General features: G+C 30.7%; 1 protein-coding gene across 1 annotated transcript in view; it reads right to left on the minus strand.

Moving 5' to 3' along the window:
* LOC147814146 (uncharacterized) overlaps nucleotides 1-18,643 on the minus strand; it is a 48,775-nt gene extending 30,132 nt beyond the window's left edge. The window contains exon 1 of the mRNA XM_087160225.1: nucleotides 15,469-18,643. Coding sequence (XP_087016351.1) covers nucleotides 15,469-18,643 — 3,175 coding nt within the window. The remainder of the gene's footprint in view (nucleotides 1-15,468) is intronic.
* Between the last annotated feature and the right edge of the window lie 1,575 nt (nucleotides 18,644-20,218).

Below are 20,218 nucleotides of genomic sequence, written 5' to 3' on the forward strand. Positions count from 1 at the left end.
GATTAAACGATATGATGAGAATATGTTCATTCATTTTACTAAATGTTTCCAAAGTAATTAATAAAATATCAATCGTTGAATATTTTCAAAATATTAACAGTTGATTCACAATTGCTAATGAAATTTATTCATCAAGTCTCACGGATTCCGCTAAAAGAAGGTTGATTGTTTTTGTTGGGAACCGCTGTACTAGAGTATCCTTAACATTTCTGTATAAAAACCATAAAATAATCCCTAAATAACTAATTATTCACAAGTAAAAAAAGTGATAAAGACAATTCATAATTTCTTACCAATTATATTTATTTTCTTTATGCACACGAATTGAAAAGTCAAAACTATACATTTTAGATCTATGTGCAAAAACAAACTGAAATAAATTTTCTGAAATTCTTTTTCTTAATAACTCTCAATGATTGAAGCAAATCCCTCACCGAATTAACATTAATTTAACAGTTGTTCGAGCGCATAATGCAAATACAAAAACTTTTTCTTCCAGATTAATAAGTTAAACAGCGTAATTTAGTTACAGAACAATAAAACACTTATTAAGAAATTTAATTCCATTAAATGTTGGCTGAGTTGCTGCTATAATTGAAGTACAAAATTATAAATCATTTTCTTCAAAAAACTAGTTACAAAGGATCAGTGAGTTTATCTAGACTTTAATCTGAATACGTTTTAATAAGACTAATGTTATAAAGAGTGACAAAACGGAAAAATAGTTTAAAAAAGGTTTTGGCTAGTTTTCTTAAATGATCCTTTTCTACTTCAATAAGTTTAGGGAAATAATTTTTACAGTTTTGGTCATTTCGCACTAAATCATAAAGAGATTTTTCTAAATTCTTTTGTGCATTTTAAAAATATGAGATCCGAAAGTAATCATAATCCTATTTCCGATTCGTAATCTTCTTAAATTTATAAACATTGAAAAGGGGCTTATGAGAACGAAAAAAAAAATTATTTGAATTATGCTGAAATAATTTCAGAATTATATTTTTTGCGCACCTAATTAGTTTAAACAATTGCTAAGCTGATTAATTAAAAGCTTGTTCATAGTTTTATACTTTTGATTTTTAAAAAAAAATGCTTTCGTTCGAAATGCCTCACAGTTACAAAGGGGGAAAAAGAGCAATGATTAAAGAGTTCGTAAACTTGAAATAGGATTTAAAGACACGTGAAATCTTTTCGACTTGAAATAAACTAACAAGTTGCAGTTCGTTTCGTTACATTAATTTGATAATTGGTACAATATTTTTTCTCAAATTTCTTAGATTAAATTAATAATTTCTATGGTGTACTTTAAAAAAATTAGAAAGAGAGGGTAATTTGATTTAGAACAATCTAAATATTTCAAAACCTGGATGCGTCTTGAGGGTGGTTGGATTTAATCCTTTATAATCCGCAAAAAAAGTACATAATCCGCCTTTATGAGTTGAGCTCATCGTTTTTATTTTGTCACTTTTGTTACTTTGTCTTTAAAATGAACTTCAACCAAAAATTGTTATTTTATGATATTAATAATAATTGGATTTTAGTACTTTAGAAACGAAGTTTCCATAATTCTTGATCTGAAACGAAGCAAATCATATGCTTGGTTTAAGCACAGTTTTTAGTAGATTACCTTCAAGAGGGTTTATAACAACTCACGCGTTCTAGGAGTTGGAAAAAAGTAGAATTTTGTGAATTTAAACATTTTAATTTCAAATCAATGCATTATTGACATTCATGAAGAGAAGATTTATACTTGAATTCTTTTTTACCATAGACGTAGTGTATAGGTAATTCCTCAAAAGTGTTTTGATACTTTTTTCGATTCCTTTTCTTAAAAACTCCAAAATTTATTTCTTATTTTTTGAAAAATTAAAAACATTTCCGATTGCTTATATTTAATTAAAGGAATAATGTAACTATACCACGATTTTTATCTATATGCCCCTTTAAATTGGAATATAGATTTTTTCCTTCTGCATTTTTTTTAAATGGGCTGGGGATTTTGCTAAAGCTTTTTCCTTTTTTTAGAATGTGAAAGAATCGAAATTGCGATCATTGTTTCACAACATGATATTCGAAAGTACTTCGAATGTATACTCTACAGCAGTGTTTCCCAAACTTATGACTTTTGTGTACTCTTTCTAAATTTTTCGTAACGCTGTGCACCACTAATAAAAAAATTTATGTATTTTTTACTATAAAAAATTGCACAAAAGTTAAAAATCACTACTGGCTGTTGACACCACTAATTATTAACTGTTAACTCTGCAAAAAATGGCCAATAGAAAAATACGTAATCGTAAATTGTCATGACTAGCATTGTTTTTAAATAAAAATTCTTGAAATTTTCGTTTGTTGCAAGATATTTCGCATAAGAACGCGTACCTCCGCTAAACCGTCCCCGTACCCCTGGGGGCACGTGAACCACACTTTGGGAAACACTGCTCTACAGAATCAGACGTGCCCCACTAGAGAAATTTTTAATTATTGTCGATATAAAATATTAACTCTTTCTTAAATACTTTAATATTTTGTAAAAAAAAAAGAAATTGTGATGGTTTTTTTTCATGTGCAATGCGCAAAAGGAAACACATTAAATAACTTTTATTCTAATGATTGGATTTCGACGTTCTAGTAATTGCTGGGATTAATTGTTGGGATTGAGCCCAAACATGCTTATGAATTAGTGTAGACGATATTTGAAGTTGAATTAGACACAGAATAGTCCTTCTTTTCATCGGCTTTGAATTCTTGACCTTCTAAATGTTAGGAGATTAGTCGCAATCTGGAAAATCGAGTTAGAATAATTTGGGCAGGGGAACGGTCAAAAATTAGGATCCCGATGTATTAACTTCCCTATTTATGAATTTCACCATGTCTTGAGAACTTTTTAAGGGAATCGAAAAAAAATTTCAAATTTTTTCATACAACAATTAATACAAATGTGCGAACAAAAACAGTGTATCTAAAGATATATTCATGCGAAAAATAATGTTTTAATATTAATTAGTATTATTTATTATTATTTTTATTATTTTAATTATAATAGTCGAAATGGTTTTAAATTGCAAGGTGTATAAATTTTTACAAAATTTTAAAGAATGTCATTTAAAATGGCATAATACAAAATTCGACTAAAATCCGTCTAAAAGTTTCTGATTTATCAAATTTTTAAAAAGTTGTACATTTAAAATATTATTTTTCACAAACTATTCGACTGATTTCATTTATGTTTTACCATTTAAAAATTCAATTCAATTTTTGAACTAATAATAATTAAAATGATATAATTTTTGAAAAATTATAAAAATAATTTTTTGTCTGGAATCATCTTTAGATAAACGAACTGATTGCGAAATCGAATAATAGATTAATTGTAAACAATCCGGATTTTTCGGAAGATTTAAGTTTTTCTATTTAACGTGGTAGCAAAATATTTGCATTTATGCTTGATTTCCGTTTTTACAAATTTGTACATCTGTTAGTACATTTGTACAATCTAACATACTTTCGACTTATTCATGGTAGCTCGTTTATTTAATAATTTTTTTATCTTAATGTGTTTAAAGTGATGTTGAAAGATGAATTAAATATTAGCCTTTTATATCATTTCAATAGTTATTTCCCAATTACTAGGAAAAAGCTTTTTTTGAAGCACGTAACATTTGGCAGGTTATGTAATTGATAAATTTGTTCGAGAAGTTCCGGGGTAAGTTACCAAACTAGTTAATAAGCTTTTAATAGAATTCATATCTCCTTTCTATAGTCTATACAATTGCATAAGGAAACAATTGATTCAAAAATTAGTTTTACGACTTCCTGGAAATAAATGTTATAGCTCACTTATGCTTAATTAATAATTTGATACAGACTGTTTTTGTCATCAAATTCCAATTATTAACAATTGGGTGTCCCTCTTATTTGACGCCAAGATTGGCAGCAAAAAAAGAGTTTTGTTATTTATTATTTTTTTTACATATCTTTTTAAAACAACTGAATCACATTAAAACATTTTATATAATTGTTAATTTATCAAACAAATTTGCATTTTTTAAAAGAATGTCATTAACAGAAGGCGTGTTTCAGCAAAATGGCACGAAATTTCTCGATAATTAGTGGGGCACCCGATTCGGAACTCTAACCAATTAAAATAAATGTCGGTTTTTTCCGAATTGAATCCTTTTACCTTTTCTAACCTTTGTCCAAAATACGTTCGTAAAAAAATATTTATAAAAACTTATTGATTTAAAAATAATTAATTATTCTGTTCTTTATAATATTTTATTTTCTATGTTTAATTATTTTATGTAATTTTGTTTTTCGTAAAAATTGAAGCGCCTGATGCTCTGGAGCTTTTAAATACCTATGATCGTTTTTAAAATATTGTTATTTGGGTGCAACTACGTTCAATTTCTCTAATTATATTTTAGAAAAAAAGGAACGCAGAGTACAGTGCTATGAGAAATACTTATTAACAAATTTTTGAAAATATAATATGGTAAGCCATATTAAAAAAAATACTAATATAATAAATATAATATAATATAATATAATGTAATATAATATAATATAATATAATATAATATAATATAATATAATATAATATAATATAATATAATATAATATAATATAATATAATATAATATAATATAATATAATATAATATAATATAATATAATATAATATAATATAATATAATATAATATAACATAATATAATATAATATAATATAATATAATATAATATAATATAATATAACAGAGGTGGCCAAGCTCCTTGATAGTCGAGCCATATTTCAAAATTTAAAATTTTCCGTCAGCCGTAATTAAATACGTATTCAAAAGGTATGCAAAAAAGGTCTAAAAAAAATTTTTTTTTTACATAAATATATTTATTGAGAACATATAAGCAAAAGTGCAAAATATGTGCATTGAATTTAAATATTAAAAATTAAACATATTTATTTTACTTAATAATGAATGAAGTATGATAAGGTGAATCTGTTTCGACGCGTCGAGTTAAGCAAATTAATTACTGAATAAGTTATGAAATATTTTGAAACCATGAAAAAATTCAGTCCCATAAAAAATATAAAGTGACGAATTAAAAATAAAAATTAAATAGATAAGTTTTGCGGGTACACATTGTGAAGAGTACATGGAAAAAACGTCTTAAGTTTACATGAAAAAAAATTGAGAAAAAGTTAACTCAAAAATATCTAATAAATATCATATATTGTTAAAATGTAGAAAATTTGATACCTGTACGCAGTTCCTTATGTAGTTAAATAAAAAGAAATTAAAGAACGCAATTTTTCTTAACAAACTTAACACGTTTTGTTTCAATTAGTTTTGAATTTTTTCTCTCTATTTTTGCTTTAAATATTGAATATTTATTTATTGTTATAGAAAAAATTATCTTTGTTTTTCTCGATTTCTATTTTTCTTTTTTCAACGAATGTTGGTACGAAGGTTGCTATTTATATTTCTGGCTTAATAATGAAAAAACAAATATGTAGGATCGAAATTGGTTTTATTGTTTTTCAAAATATTCTCCATGATGATCAATACACTTTTGCATGCGTTTGAACCAATTTTCAAAGCACTTTTTCCAGTCCGATTGAGGTAACTCCAAAACATGCGTTTTGAATGCATCAACCGCTTCTTCGGGGGTCGAAAATCGTTGTCCACGTAATTTAATTTTGATGTGTGGGAATAAGAAGTCATTGGGCGCCAAATCAGGGCTGTACGGCGGATGACCCATCAGTTCGATCTTTCGCTCCGTCAGAAATGCCTTTGTTTGAGTCGATGTGTGAGAGCTCGCATTGTCATGATGAAGAATGATTCGCCTGTTTTTCTGCTTTTTTCGAATTTCTCCGAAGACTTCTGGCAAACAAATGGTCGTGTACCATTCAGAATTGACCGTCCTGCGTTGCTCTAACGCCACTGTTGCCACATGACCGTTAAAGCCGAAGAAACAGGCAATCATTTGTTTCGATGTGTTTCTTCCTCGAACAACTTTTGTTGGTTTTGCCTAGTCTTGGAAGACCCATACAGTTGATTGCTGTTTTGTTTCCGGCTCATATGCATAGATCCGTGATTCGTCACCTGTGTAGATGTTATACACAGCCTTTGATGTACCTTGAACGTATTTTTCCAACATTTCCTTGCACCAATCGACACGAGCCGTTTTTTGACCGTTTGTCAGATTATGCGGGATCCAACGCGAACAAATTTTTTTTACTCTCAAATGTTCATGCAATATTTTATTGATGCTAGTCATACTAATGTCCAAAGACGTCTCTATCTCACGGTATGTCACATGACGATATTGCTTTATCAGTACACGCACAGCATCGATCTTTTCTGGCACAACAACGGATTTTGGACGACCTGCACGGGATTCGTCCTGGATCGAACATCGAACACGATTAAATTCGTTATACCAATTTTTTACAGTGCTGTAGGATGGCGCTTTATTGCTGAATAAAGAATTAAGTTCATCGAAGCACTCTTGTCTTGACAATCCACGTCGAAAGTTATGAAAAATAATGGCACGAAAATGTTCACGATTCAATTCCATTTTTTGAAAGAGAAGAACTTTTCAATTTACTGTCAACAACACAAATGAAGCTATAATGGTAAATCGTCTACTGAATTTATGTTTAAAAATATCAAACTTTCGATTAAAATCGTCTGCGGTCGCCTTGCAACACTTACTGTTGCCAAGGCCAGAAATATAAATAGCAACCCTCGTAGAAAAAAAAGAAAAATAAAGGGAGGTAGAGATAGAAAGAGAGAGATAAGATAGGGCCAGTTGTAAATATTGTTTAAAATTTTTTTTTAAATAACTTGGAGACTCTGGCCCTTTTCGCTTCGCTCACTAACCCTTGTGGCTGTTTTTCAGTCATAATTGAAGATCAAAGGGAAAGATCGGTTTCTGTCCATTTTTTACAAAAATTGTGATTAGATAAGCATTTAAAGAGAATGACGATATTTTGGGAAATCAATAACATGGAGCCTCCCCCACCCCCCCAAAAAAAAAATTTATTACTCAGTGAATATAGGCCGTTCTGTGGAAAAACAGTTTCTGTCCGAGTGGAAATTCGTTTTTCTTCCCCTTCAGAATCAGCTTTAGACATAAACCATTTTTCCTACTTTATCATCGTAAAAGTTTTTTCATAAAAGTTGAAAAAAATAAAAGATAATTTTGGTTAGAAAATATTAAATTATCATAAGCTTATGTAAACACATTTTATAAATGTTTTAATCGTAATGAAATGAAAGGTTAGCTGGATGTGAAAAATAATTAAGTGTATTTGTATTGAAAATAAAATTAAGAATTCTGAATGTAATTAGCAGCAAAAAATTAGAAGTAATTTCCCTTGTTAACAATATATAATAATAGTTCGCAATATACGCAGTTTCTAACTGCAGTGGTTACATTTTTAAAAATTTCAGTATAAAAATAATAATATTTATGTGAGGCAAAATTTAAGCTCTCTTATTTTTCATTTCTTCATTTTATTTTTGTTATTTTCGACATCAAGTCTAGCGCGAGCTTATAAAATAAAAATTGCGAAAAAGATAAATTTTTCTGCAACAATAGGTAAATGGTTATTAATAGAAAAATTGCGAAATACACTTAAGTTTAATGACTTTCAAGCAAATAGGATTATCAAAAAAAAGACTTTTGTTAAATTTATAATTCAAAATGGTCACATCAGCACTTCAAATTTCAATCCGGTAGTCACGTTTAAATAGACAGTAAATGTTTTTTTTTTGCAACAAAGTTCTGCAATTTAATATTTTTGGACAAATAATCGATTTTTTTTATGCCATCGAATTTTTTGTACATTTCCAACCTACCTAAACTAACCTACCAAAGCAAAATGTTACGAAAAGCAAAAATAACTAAGACAAAATTCTCAGAAAAGCATTTAAAATTGCAATAACGTTTAATCAAATTAGAATTTCGAAAAAACACTCTTGTGTTAAATGGATAAATAAATATGGACCTATCAGCGTTCTAAATTTTAGCTGTGTAGTGGCATTCCTGTGGCCTGCAGAGCGACCCACATGGTATTTTTTCCTACAAGTTTATTTTACTAGTCACTTTCGAACTAATTATTGATTGTTCATTTTCTTATTCCATCTTAATCGCTGAATGTTCAACTCCATAGCCTTTTAATTTTGAATCTATTACAGAAGACAAGGGAACTCCTGGATCAAGTATTGGGAGAAATTTTTTCTTCGTGAAGGACTTTTTGATTGAACTAACCCGCACTTGCGGTTCATGGAGAGGAAAACCACGAAAACCTCCAACTGTTAGCCTGACGGCAAGGGTACTATAAACCATGATCAGTCTACCACTGAGGATATTTTACATCAAAACTGTGCTCGTTGCAAGCCGGATGTGGAATTCGTATCGACCAGCCATGGCTGGGATTCGAACCCGGTTCACCTCAGTGGAAGGCAAGCGATAATTATTTATCGCTGAAGATTATTACATCATCCGCAGATAATATCAAAGTTTACTTTTTATTTTTCTAAAAATAATGAACAGTAGTCGTATTTTTAGGTAATATCTCATTTCAAGTAATGGAATTATTTACCTAATAATATGTGTTTCTGTCTCTGTAATTGAAGTTTTATCCAATTCACCTGATCAAATATTGTTCTGATCAATTGAAAACATTGTTTAGGCAAAAATCTTGCTTCAACGCTTTGTGTAGTATTTGGACAGATTTTAAATCATCAGGAAATGAAGAAAAAAGACGATGGATCGTAATATTTTGTATCATTTCAATAATTTGTTATTGTTATTATTTTATATACTTATTATTTAGTCAGTTTTCATACGAAATTCTCCAAACTACTATTTTTACTATTTGCAGCGACTGTTTCAGCTTTCTGCAACTAAATATTTAGTTTTTTTCTTTCTTAATTCTTAAATTAAGCATATTATACTAAGTAGAACAGTAGCTCAGGACAACTTCCCATTATTTAAAGAATTATTTTTAAACTCATTTAACATGACGATGTATACAATTCATTTAGCTTTGTAAACCTAATAGGGTGGAGGTTTGTGATTTGTTAATTTTTGCTAACAAGGGGAAGGAGTTTGACCAATGCGCATCTAAGACATAAAAATTCTTCATGTTTTTAAAAATGTTCTTAAAAAGCAAAATAAAAAATATAGCAAAAATTGCAAGTGAAGAAATTTCAAATTTTTGATAAAAGTTAAATTTTAGAAATGAAAAAGAAAATTAGAAGATATTTAAAAATTTTAAGGACCAAAAAAAAAATTCTAAAAAAACATTTCACTTAAAATTTTATAAAAGGGATTAAAATGGATTAAAAGAATTAAATTGCTTGATGCAAAGCTGCATTTTTTATTTGAATTTAATCGTAAAATTGGAAGTCGAATTTAAAAAAGAAAAAGGAAAGGAGACATTGCGAATTTCTTGCATAAGCATGTGAAAGGTTGTGATTCGCTCATTTTTGCTGACAAGTGGAGTCCAAAATTACGCTTACGTAATACTTGAACGACCCCTATATAAATAAAATAACCATTTCAATCATTATGTTGTGAGTTACGTAATTTTTCTGCAATCATTCAAATCACTAAATTTGTCACTAAATTTCTTTTACATAATTGCTAACAACTTATACAAATTTTCTCAATACAATTCCTTTCATTCCATTGAAAACATAATAATTTTTTGTACATTTCATCCTTCTAGGTTAGACAAAAAGTTCAATATTTTTTGTGTTTATCGGCAAGGAAAAGAAAATGCCAAGAAAAAATTATATAATCGATTTTATCTCCCATCTAGACATTACTGTTTTCAAACACATAACTATTTTGAGAATTGTACAAAAAATGTCACCTTTGATCTTTTATCATTACTTTATTTGAGTGACCCACGATAAAAATGTGACCAAAAAAAAAATTAAAAGTACACTAGAATATATTAAATACAGTTCTCTTCATCTAACAATCTGTCCCATTTGAATACAATTTTTTCGCCAACTTTCCTCTTTCTACTTTACTAATTTAAAGCCATAATATAACTAATATTACAATAACTTTTTGTAAACTATTAATTACTTTTACTATAATATAACTAATTATAATAAAATTACGTGCTTAAATATTTTTGGATACACAAGAATACTTTTAGGGGCTCCATTCTAATTTCGATGTCAAGCATTTATAATATTATTGTACAATATTTTACTCTATGACTTTTAAAATAGTTTTTCAACTAGACCGATTTAGAATTAATTTTCGAATGAGTCGGAGGCTCATCTTCATTCCGCTCACCAATTCATCATTATTTTATTTTCTTAAAAGTCGATAGAAAATAAAAAAAATTTTATAAAATATGTGATTATTATAATTTTGTGTCATCAACTGTTTTTAATGTTTTATGTAACGAAATGAAAGATTTGAAAAATTATCCATTACACTGAAACTACTAGAGCAGTTACTAGGGTGCGGTAAGCTCAGCGAGCAATGAGTTAAAACGAAACAATAAATGAAAAGAATTAATAAATCGCCCTATTAAACAAGAATCATAATAAATTTAGGATAAATAATAATCTCACTAAAAGAGATTTTATCAACAAACATTCTTTCAAACGTTTGCTTGTGAAGATTTTATTACTTTCCTGCGGTGCACCATCATGTTTTCTCCGTGGATTGAGCGTTGTAGAAAAGGTTGCATTCAGTGGGTTCTTTCATGGGATGGACGCTTTTTCACCGCTGATTGTGCTCCGATTGTTCCTTACTCTGCGAATTTCCCGAACATTTCGTCCCCTGTATTTCTTCTTTTCGCCCCACTTCTTTATATATATTGAAGGTATCCTTCTGTTTGTCCGCACAACTTGCAAAAAAAGAGTTTTATTTCTTTTTCTAAAATTTAAAATTCCGTATACGAAAGCGATTTTTAAGTTATTTCCAATACATATATATATATATATACATACATATATATATATATATATATATATATATATATATATATATATATATATATATATATATATATATATATATATATATATATATATATATATATATATATATATATATATATATATATATATATATATATATATATATATATATATATATATATATATATATATATATATATATAAACTGCTGTTTGTAGAAAATGCAACACCATGAAGGAATCATCAGAATCAAATGAAATTCGCAGCAAATGTCAATTATAGGATATTATGCAAATTAATAAAGTTTCAGAGCCATCGCGCGTGCGTGGCGCGCGCAGCGCCCTCTGAATTGATGCTGAAAGCGTATAAATAAAGTGCTGTAGCGGGACGTTGAAAATAGTCTATGATTATTTGTTAGTGGCAAACGTTTAGTGAGACCTGAGTATGCCTCCACGACGGAAGAATAAGAAATTCAAGCAACTTACGGAGTTTGAACGAGGGAGGATAATCGGCCTTCGAGAAGGAGGATTTTCCTATCGCGCAATAGCAGCTCGTATGCAGCGGAACAGTTCCACAGTGATGCGAGTTTGGAAGCAGTGGACCGACGAGCACCGAACAACTCGAAAAACAGGCACTGGACGACAGAAGGTGACGTCAGAGCGCGATGATCGACACCTGCTCCGCATGGCGGTGAATGATCGCACAGCTTCCTCCAGGCAGCTGGCAGCACATTGGTCTACTGCTACAGGTGTACAATTGTCGGCTTCGTCAATTCGTCGTCGTCTGCTGCGCCGTGGATTGCGTGCAAGGGTGCCATTATACAGGATTCCCCTCACGGCGGATCATCGACGGCTGCGTCGGCAGTGGGCTCTTGAGCACAGAGACTGGCGAGCTGATTGGCACCAAGTTGTCTTTTCAGATGAATCACGCTTCAATTTGTGGACCCATGATGGCCGTGTTCGTGTTAGACGTTATGCCGGTCAACGCTGCTTTCCTGAGTGTATTATTGAACGACATAGTGGTCGAACACCCGGAGTTATGGTCTGGGGTGCGATTTCGTATCATGGACGATCCAATTTGATACGAATTGAGGGTAATCTCAATAGCAACAGATACGTCCGTGAAGCGCTACAGCCCGAAGTCGTTCCTTTCCTTCAAGGCATCCCTGGAGCTATCTTTCAGCAGGATAATGCACGCCCACATGTTGCGCGGACTGTTAGAGACTTCTGTTCAGCACAACGCATGCAACTTCTTCCTTGGCCTGCTTATTCGCCGGATATGTCGCCTATTGAGCACGTGTGGGATATGGTTGGTCGGCGTCTCACTCGTGATCCGCGTCCTGCAGTTTCCAAAGACGAACTTTGGTTGCGCATACAAGCGATATGGAATTCTCTTCCTCAAGCAGATATTCAACATCTGTTTGACTCCATGCCACGTCGTATAGCAGCACTTATTGCAGCGCGTGGTGGCTGCACCAAATACTGATTTCGGACGCTTAATTTGTTTCTTTTGTTTTGAAAATTTCATCATTTATTTGTATCAGTACAAGTCGTTTCTGCATTAAATTTCATTTGATTCTGATGATTCTTTCATGGTGTTGCATTTTCAACAAACAGCAGTTTATATATATATATATATATATATATATATATATATATATATATATATATATATATATATATATATATATATATATATATATATATATATATATATATATATATATATATATATATATATATATATATATATATATATATATATATATATGGTGCCAGCTCCTGTACACAAAGCCGATCTCAGTTCTCTGTGGTGCCAGTTCCTGTGCTGTAACCCGATATCAGTTCTCAGATCCGTAAGCTAGAAGTCCCGCCAGTCAATGCAAGCTGAAAGCTCATCCCTGTGCACGACGAGGAAGCAGTGGGGGATTTCCCAGAGAAGAGCGGGAGGGGAACGGACCGGAAAAGACGTGATGATATGCACTCCAAAGAGGAGTTATACAAAACTTTTAGACGAACTCTCATTTATTATTTTTTTGTTATTTAATCGTTAATTGTTAATCGTCCTTCCTTGTGTAAATTTAATCTTCAATATATATGTTTTTGTTTAAGGACGTGTCTTTTATTTAAGACGACCACTCATGCCGTCCCCACAATTTTCAGAAGTGGGATGAAGAAAAAATTGATAGTGAATGAATGGATTATGAAAAAGTGAGATTCTAAAAAAAAATTTTTGAACATGAAACGATTGGATGATGAATGTAAAACTTGATGATGAAAAATTGGATTATGAATGAATTGGTAGTGAAAAAAATTGAACTGTGAAGAAATTTCAATTTGAATTGAAAACAATTTTCATTTTCCTCGAAACAAATACTTTTCATTCTCGTGAACAATAAGTAACCGAATGACGTTGTGATGAAACTTTCGTTTCTTGTTTAAGCTCATATCTGCAACAACAATTGGGGTATGTACATTTTTTTCATTGATTTAAAATGATTCTTAACGATATTAAGCAAGTAAGCAAAGCATTGAAGAATTTTAAGACTGACAAAATAAAACTTCTACATAAGTTTATTTTCGATGTAGAAGGCGATCGGTCAAACAGAAAACGATTAAGAAATTTTAATGGTTTCAGTTTTATTTTGGGTAGCGAAGAATTTAAAAATAAATTGAAAAATATCGAAAAAGAATTCACTCTTAATCAGTTAATAACTGTTTCCAATACTCTAAATATTTCATACACTAGAGGGCTCCGCCCCCTGCTCGCTGACGCTCGCCGACCCCCGGAGAATTGCTTCGCAATTCTTGCTTGGTTTGCTTCGCAAAACCAAGAATGCTTTGATTTCATATATTTCAATATTAAACTGAATATTAACTGTTATCATCGAAAAGAATTAATTTTCTTAAATGCAGAATAAGCAGTGTGTCAATATCAATGTCACTTTTTTTCGTTGACTACAGTTCCTTCTATGTCCTATTTGTTCTATAAATGAGCCAAAATTGTCAGAAATTAACATCAATGTGCAGATATAATCTTAATATGAAACTTGTTTAAAAAAAATGATAATCACAATAATACAGACTTTGTCCCAAAGAAATGAATATATTTTTAACACATTTAATTCAATATATATATATATATATATATATATATATATATATATATATATATATATATATATATATATATATATATATATATATATATATATATATATATATATATATATATATATATGCAAACACTATAATATTTTTCAATAAGCAATATTGTTAAGAACAGGGTAATTTTTAAAAAAATATTTTAATAATATTCAGCAAAATAACTATAAATGAAAACATTAATTTTGCGGAATTAAAATAAACAGTGCACCAATAGCATTTTCTTTACGCTAAATACATTTATAAATTTGACATTATATATATATGTTATAATATTTCTCTATATACAATATTGTTAATGACAGTATCATCTTTAATAAATATTTTAATGTTCTCCTTCGTTGTGCATCTTGACAATGCCACATATAATTGACCATGAGAAAAAATAGGCCGTTCAATACATAGCCCAACTTTATCGAAGGTTTGGCCCTTATTAATTGTTAAGGCATAAGCTAATCTAACAGGAAATTGTCGTCGATAAAGCACAAATGGTAAGGAAGAATTACTTGATAATGTATTTAATTCTATTCTTGGAAGATTGACAATACTACCATTTTTATTACCAGTAGCAATTTGGCAAACTCTTTTCCCTATTTTAAGAACAGTCAATCGAGTTCCATTGCAAAGGCCATCAACAATAGATATGTTCCTGATCAGCATTACAATGCATCCAACTTTTAATTTCAGCTGATGAGGTGGCAGTCCCGGGAGATTTATGGAGTTTAAATATTCAATAGAATACCTTAAAGTAGCTTCTTCTTCTCTCCCGTCTGATTTATCTACTCCATATAGTGTGGCCTTATCAATACTATAACTTATAACCTCTTCACCTGGCACACGTGATAAAATATTTTCATTAACTTTGTTAACTTCATCATTTTGCGGTGATAATATGATGTGATTAATGAAGTTAGTATTAAGACAATCGATTTTTTCAAAAAACGAAGAAATGATATCTTTACAATAAAGATCAGGAGTGCTTGCATCAAGATGTAAAAGTTCTCCATTGCCAATTGTCAACAACCAATTGGCAAATTCTTGGTTACCAGCTTTAACTCTCATATTAATTGTCAAATGGAGGATTTCAAAAAATGGCCAAAGAAAAGAGTATTTTATAGTTTCATTAATAACCTGCATATGTGTAGCTTTTTTAACGACAGGTAACACTTGTCGAAAATCTCCACCTAAAATGATTATCTTACCACCAAATGGTATCTCATTAGCTAGAAGATCACGAAAAGTTCTATCGATCATTTCTATTGCTTTTCTGGGAATCATACTTGCTTCGTCCCATATAATAACGTCAACATTTTTTAAGCGAATCTTATCACATTTTTTTAAAATACAAATCCCATCGTCACTTAGATCAATAGGCAGATTAAAAAATCTGTGTGAAGTAGTTCCAGATGGAAGTAACATTGACGCAATGCCAGTCCAAGCTACACAAGCAACTTTCATGCTCTTTGACACAAAATAATGATATAATCCTTTATATAGGAAGGTTTTGCCAGTTCCTCCTGGACCATCGATAAAAAGCAAAGTTTGCTGATTTGATGATTCATCGGAGACAGACTTTATTATTCTTTGAAAAATGAACAGTTGATCTTCGTTAAACTTAGCATTTATCAGAGTAAACTTTTCAACTGATTCGTTTATATCCATAGCATAAACCAGTTCTTCATATAATGGGGGCTCGGGTAATCCAAAGTCCTTACAACTTCTATTTTCAGAATTCAACAACTGTTCAATGTGTATTAAAGCATCGTTGGCATCGGCATCTTTATCAATCATTTGTTCATGAAAAATATTGTATAATTTTACTGCATCTGATGGCTCATCACATATTAAATAGTACACGAAAAAGTGCCTTAATTGCTTAGGCATCATATTAGCTGCTGCCTCTTCCATAACTGCTGTAGATTCTTCACAGCATTCAGTTAAACCCATAGCAATTGCTGATTCTCTGAATGTTTTATACATCGTACCTTCAAATGTTCGCAGATCTTCATAGCTGAAAGATCCAGGAACTCTACATAAAATGAGTTTCAAGAAAAACCTCTCAGAGTCTCTAGGAGAAACATTCATTAAACGTCCAACGACATGGACATTATTTTTTCTTGGCATCCATTTTTTCAATTTGTAATTCCAAGAGTACTTTTCTGGTATATTACCGTACAAAGTAATACGTGCAGTTGGATCTTCTTTATTCAAATTAAACCACGCTAATAACATGGTAAGGGATGCTTTTTTATTTGAAACTGCAGCAGGCTCACAACCTTCCTCAAATCTGATGTGTTGCTGGCCAGGAAGATGCACTTGAAGCCTAACAACAGTGTGACTTCTATTATGCAGTGGAATTTCGTTTAATCGCCATGCAGCTTCCATTGGCCCAATATAGCGGCTATCTATATAGCTTGCAATTTCATTGTCCTCTTGAACAATAGCAATTCTGGCTCTATCATGGCCTTTATGAATATATTTATGTATATATTTAATAGCCATCACTGAGGAGCAATATTCAACATTTATATGGCAATTAAATTTGAGTAAAAGATACGGATTATGAGGTACAACCATGCGATTATCTACATACACAGTGGTGCCTTTTATTTTAGCAGGATATTGGTATAATTTATTGATGTTATTTCTTCTCCGATATCTTGGAAAACCATCACCTGTCATATCTGTTTCATTGATAAATTCTTTAGGAAATCCTTTTGAGCATTCTTTTTTTTCTTCATTCCAGCAAATAAGGCCTGCAATATGAGGTCCATGCATCATGTGTTTTAGTTGATGAGAGCGAAGATAGTTATCATCAGAAAGCTCAGCAGTTATAAATCTGTCAACATCTTCAGGCTTTAACAACTTACAGTCTGTTCGGAGTGAAGCAAGAATATGAACATGTGGGAGCCCTCTTTTTTGAAATTCTATCGTATAAACGTATGCCACAATAGGGCCTAAAACATGTTTTTTTGTTAAGTCATGAATTAATTCATCCACTTTAGTTTGGAAAATCTTTGTGACGATTATTGAAATGTCATTTACAGTAGTACCTTTAATGAAATGATCTTTTAAAGTTTCAGTAATTTCTGGCCACTGCGGATTACATGTCATCGTAATAAAAAAATCAGGCCTTCCAACCTTCCGACAAATAGCAATTGCATCTTGATACAGTTGTTGCATACTTCGAGGTGACCCAATATACGTAGCTGGTAGTATAACAGCTGTGCCCAACCTTACTCTGTCAGTTTCATTTAAAGAATTCCTTTCAACATGGTCAATTAACCCTTGATAGCATTCAGTGCGCAGGGTTCCTTGATTGTTTCTAATGAAATCTAATCGCTGACTTTCAACCAACAAATAGCAATTTATCACATACTGCTGAGATAATTTTTTAGCATGCAATAACGGGTTAAAAGGACCATTAGGTCGTAAGGCTAACCTATGCCCATAATATTGAATTGGACTTATTTGTTTTCCTTTTTGCGAAGGCATTTGATAAGTCCATCCTAAATCGCCTTTAGGAAAAAGTAAAGGAAAGACCATAGGATCAGCATGTTGAGATCTTTGGTTTATTATACTCGTTTCTCTTATTTCTTGTTTAGGATATACAGTTAAATCGCATACAGGAACAACACCATCTTTGGAAACAATAATGGCAGCTAATTCAGAAGAAGTAGGTTTATTGTATCTTCTTTTATCATCGAATATAAATCTTTGAAATTGTAAAACAAATTCACTATCATGAATAGTTAAATCTCTGAGCATCCGATATTTCTGTGCATATGGATTGACTTCCCTTAATAATTTTTCAATATGCCTTGTCAACTGAAGATTGTCTAAATTCATGCGTAGTTTAATAGCCTCCTCAACACTGTCATAAATATATATTTGTCCATTCCTTGGAGCATTGGTTGCTGAATTTAGGGATGTTGTCGCATGGTGATATACTTGTCCTTGAATTTTTATCAACGGTGGACCTCTGCTTTCATCTTGAAGAAATTTAGCACTAAAAGTGGCAAACGCAAATGATGAATTGTATACACGGATATTTTGCCTAAATAATTTTGCTTCTTGCTCATCAGAAAGAAGTAAGTTTTTCAAAAATAAAGGATATTCATGCAGCGGAGGTATATGTATGTTATCATTATTGCAGCAAGAATTAACAGAGCGCTCTTTTGCAGAAGCAAATCTCAAAGCTCCACAATAACTGCATTTTGAAAACATTTTGCCAAGACTATGTTTTGCCACTTTGATAGGTAACAATTTCGATAAATCACCAGCAAACTCATGTTGTTTTGATTTTAAAATAGGTGGATTAGGATTTTGGTCCATATCATTGTCAACATTGCGAAAGCGAATTGGTACAGTGTGCATTCCAACCACATTTTCTGTATTTACAGGTCTGGTTTGATGTGGGCAAATGAAAGTCGATGTTGTTGCGACTGTGTAGCAATTACACACATTCTCTTTTAGCTCAACCTTTGTTAGTTTAACTTTTTTTTTTGTTAGTTGAATCATCATTAGGTTGTATAAGCAAAAGAGCATTATTTTCTTCTATACTATGAAGTTTACGTTTTTCCCGCTTTCGATTAGCTTTCGCATTGAGTTGCGACTTTTTAGTAATGTTAGGTCTTTTCTTTTTAGGCATTACTTGTAAGTAAACAAATCGAATTAAGATTTAAAACCAGATTAAACTTACGAATTAACGTTTTAGAAAACAAATAATCAGATTAATCAATATATCAATACGAAATAAGTTGAGATGTTGTAAAACTGAAGAATGAAATTCTAACTATTTTGTGATTGGTTGCATCTCTGAAAAAGAAAATTCAGACTTGTAAATCGCTTTTTTAAGCTTGCCGTTTTCAGACATGTGATTGGCTGTTGTGAACGGCGGTTATTCTTCATTATTAACTGCAAAATCGTGCTTTAAAACTAAAATAAATAAAAATTTAAAATTATGTAAAAGATTTGAATGCCCTAAATGTCTTCCCTGAAAGATTCTGAATGAATTGATTCCTTAATCTTAGATTTTCATCACGTAGTTAAAAAGTTTTTCAGGGGACAAAATTAACTGCAAAAACTTTTTTTTAGAATAGAGAGAAAGGCAATAAAACAGAAATTGCAACAAACATTTTGACCTTGTTAATTGATTTGAATGAACTCTCTCAGCTCCTTAATGACGCCGCCTACGCGTCTAGCTCTGAGTCAGAAGAATACTCCACGGAAGACATAAACAATTAAAACGAAACTGAAACTTTAACTAAGAAGAAAGAGAATGATTTTTCAATGCTGTGCAATAATGAAAATAAAAACATTGATTCTTGCTTAAGAGATAAAAATAATGCCTGTAGAAATTTTGAATTTCAAAATGTTGCTATTAATTATTCTGATATCGAAAGTACCATTTCTAAGTATAATGCAGAATCGCATGAAAATATTGTTCATTGGATCGAACATTTCGAAAATATTTCAAAATTGTTTAATTTGTCTGATTTACAAAAATTTATTTTTGCGAAAAGATCTCTTGGTGGTAACGCTTCTTTATTTGTCAGAACTGTCCCGGAAATAAATTCATGGCAAAAATTAAAAGAAGCTCTGATTGATGAATTTTCTTTTGAAATTAATTCTGCTAATTTGCATGATCTTTTGAATCGACGTAAAATGAAGGATTCTGAATCCGCTCAAGAATATTATTTAAAGATGAAAGAGATCTGTAATTTCGGAAAAATAAATGCTGCTGCTTTTATGCATTATGTAATTAAAGGGATTAATGATAAACATGAAAACAAAATTGTTTTGTACGGCTGCAAAAATTTGTCCGAATTTAAAGAGAAACTTAAAGTCTATGAAATAATAAAAAGTGATTTTGCAAAGAGTAAAAGTGCTTTCAATAAAATCAAAACAAAACATGACTTTGATAGTAAATATAATTCTTATGATAGAACAAAAGCAAAATATGATGATAAGTATAATGTAAGAAAAGATGTTTCAAATAGGAATAAAAATAAATATGAAAATAATAATGGAAAGATAAGGTATAATACTGATGTTGAAACTTTTAATAATAAATTGTGTTACAATTGTGGTTCA

This window comes from Parasteatoda tepidariorum, chromosome 3, assembly GCF_982258835.1.
Source record: "Parasteatoda tepidariorum strain Cologne lab strain chromosome 3, Ptep-v5.0, whole genome shotgun sequence".
NCBI lineage: Eukaryota > Metazoa > Arthropoda > Arachnida > Araneae > Theridiidae > Parasteatoda > Parasteatoda tepidariorum.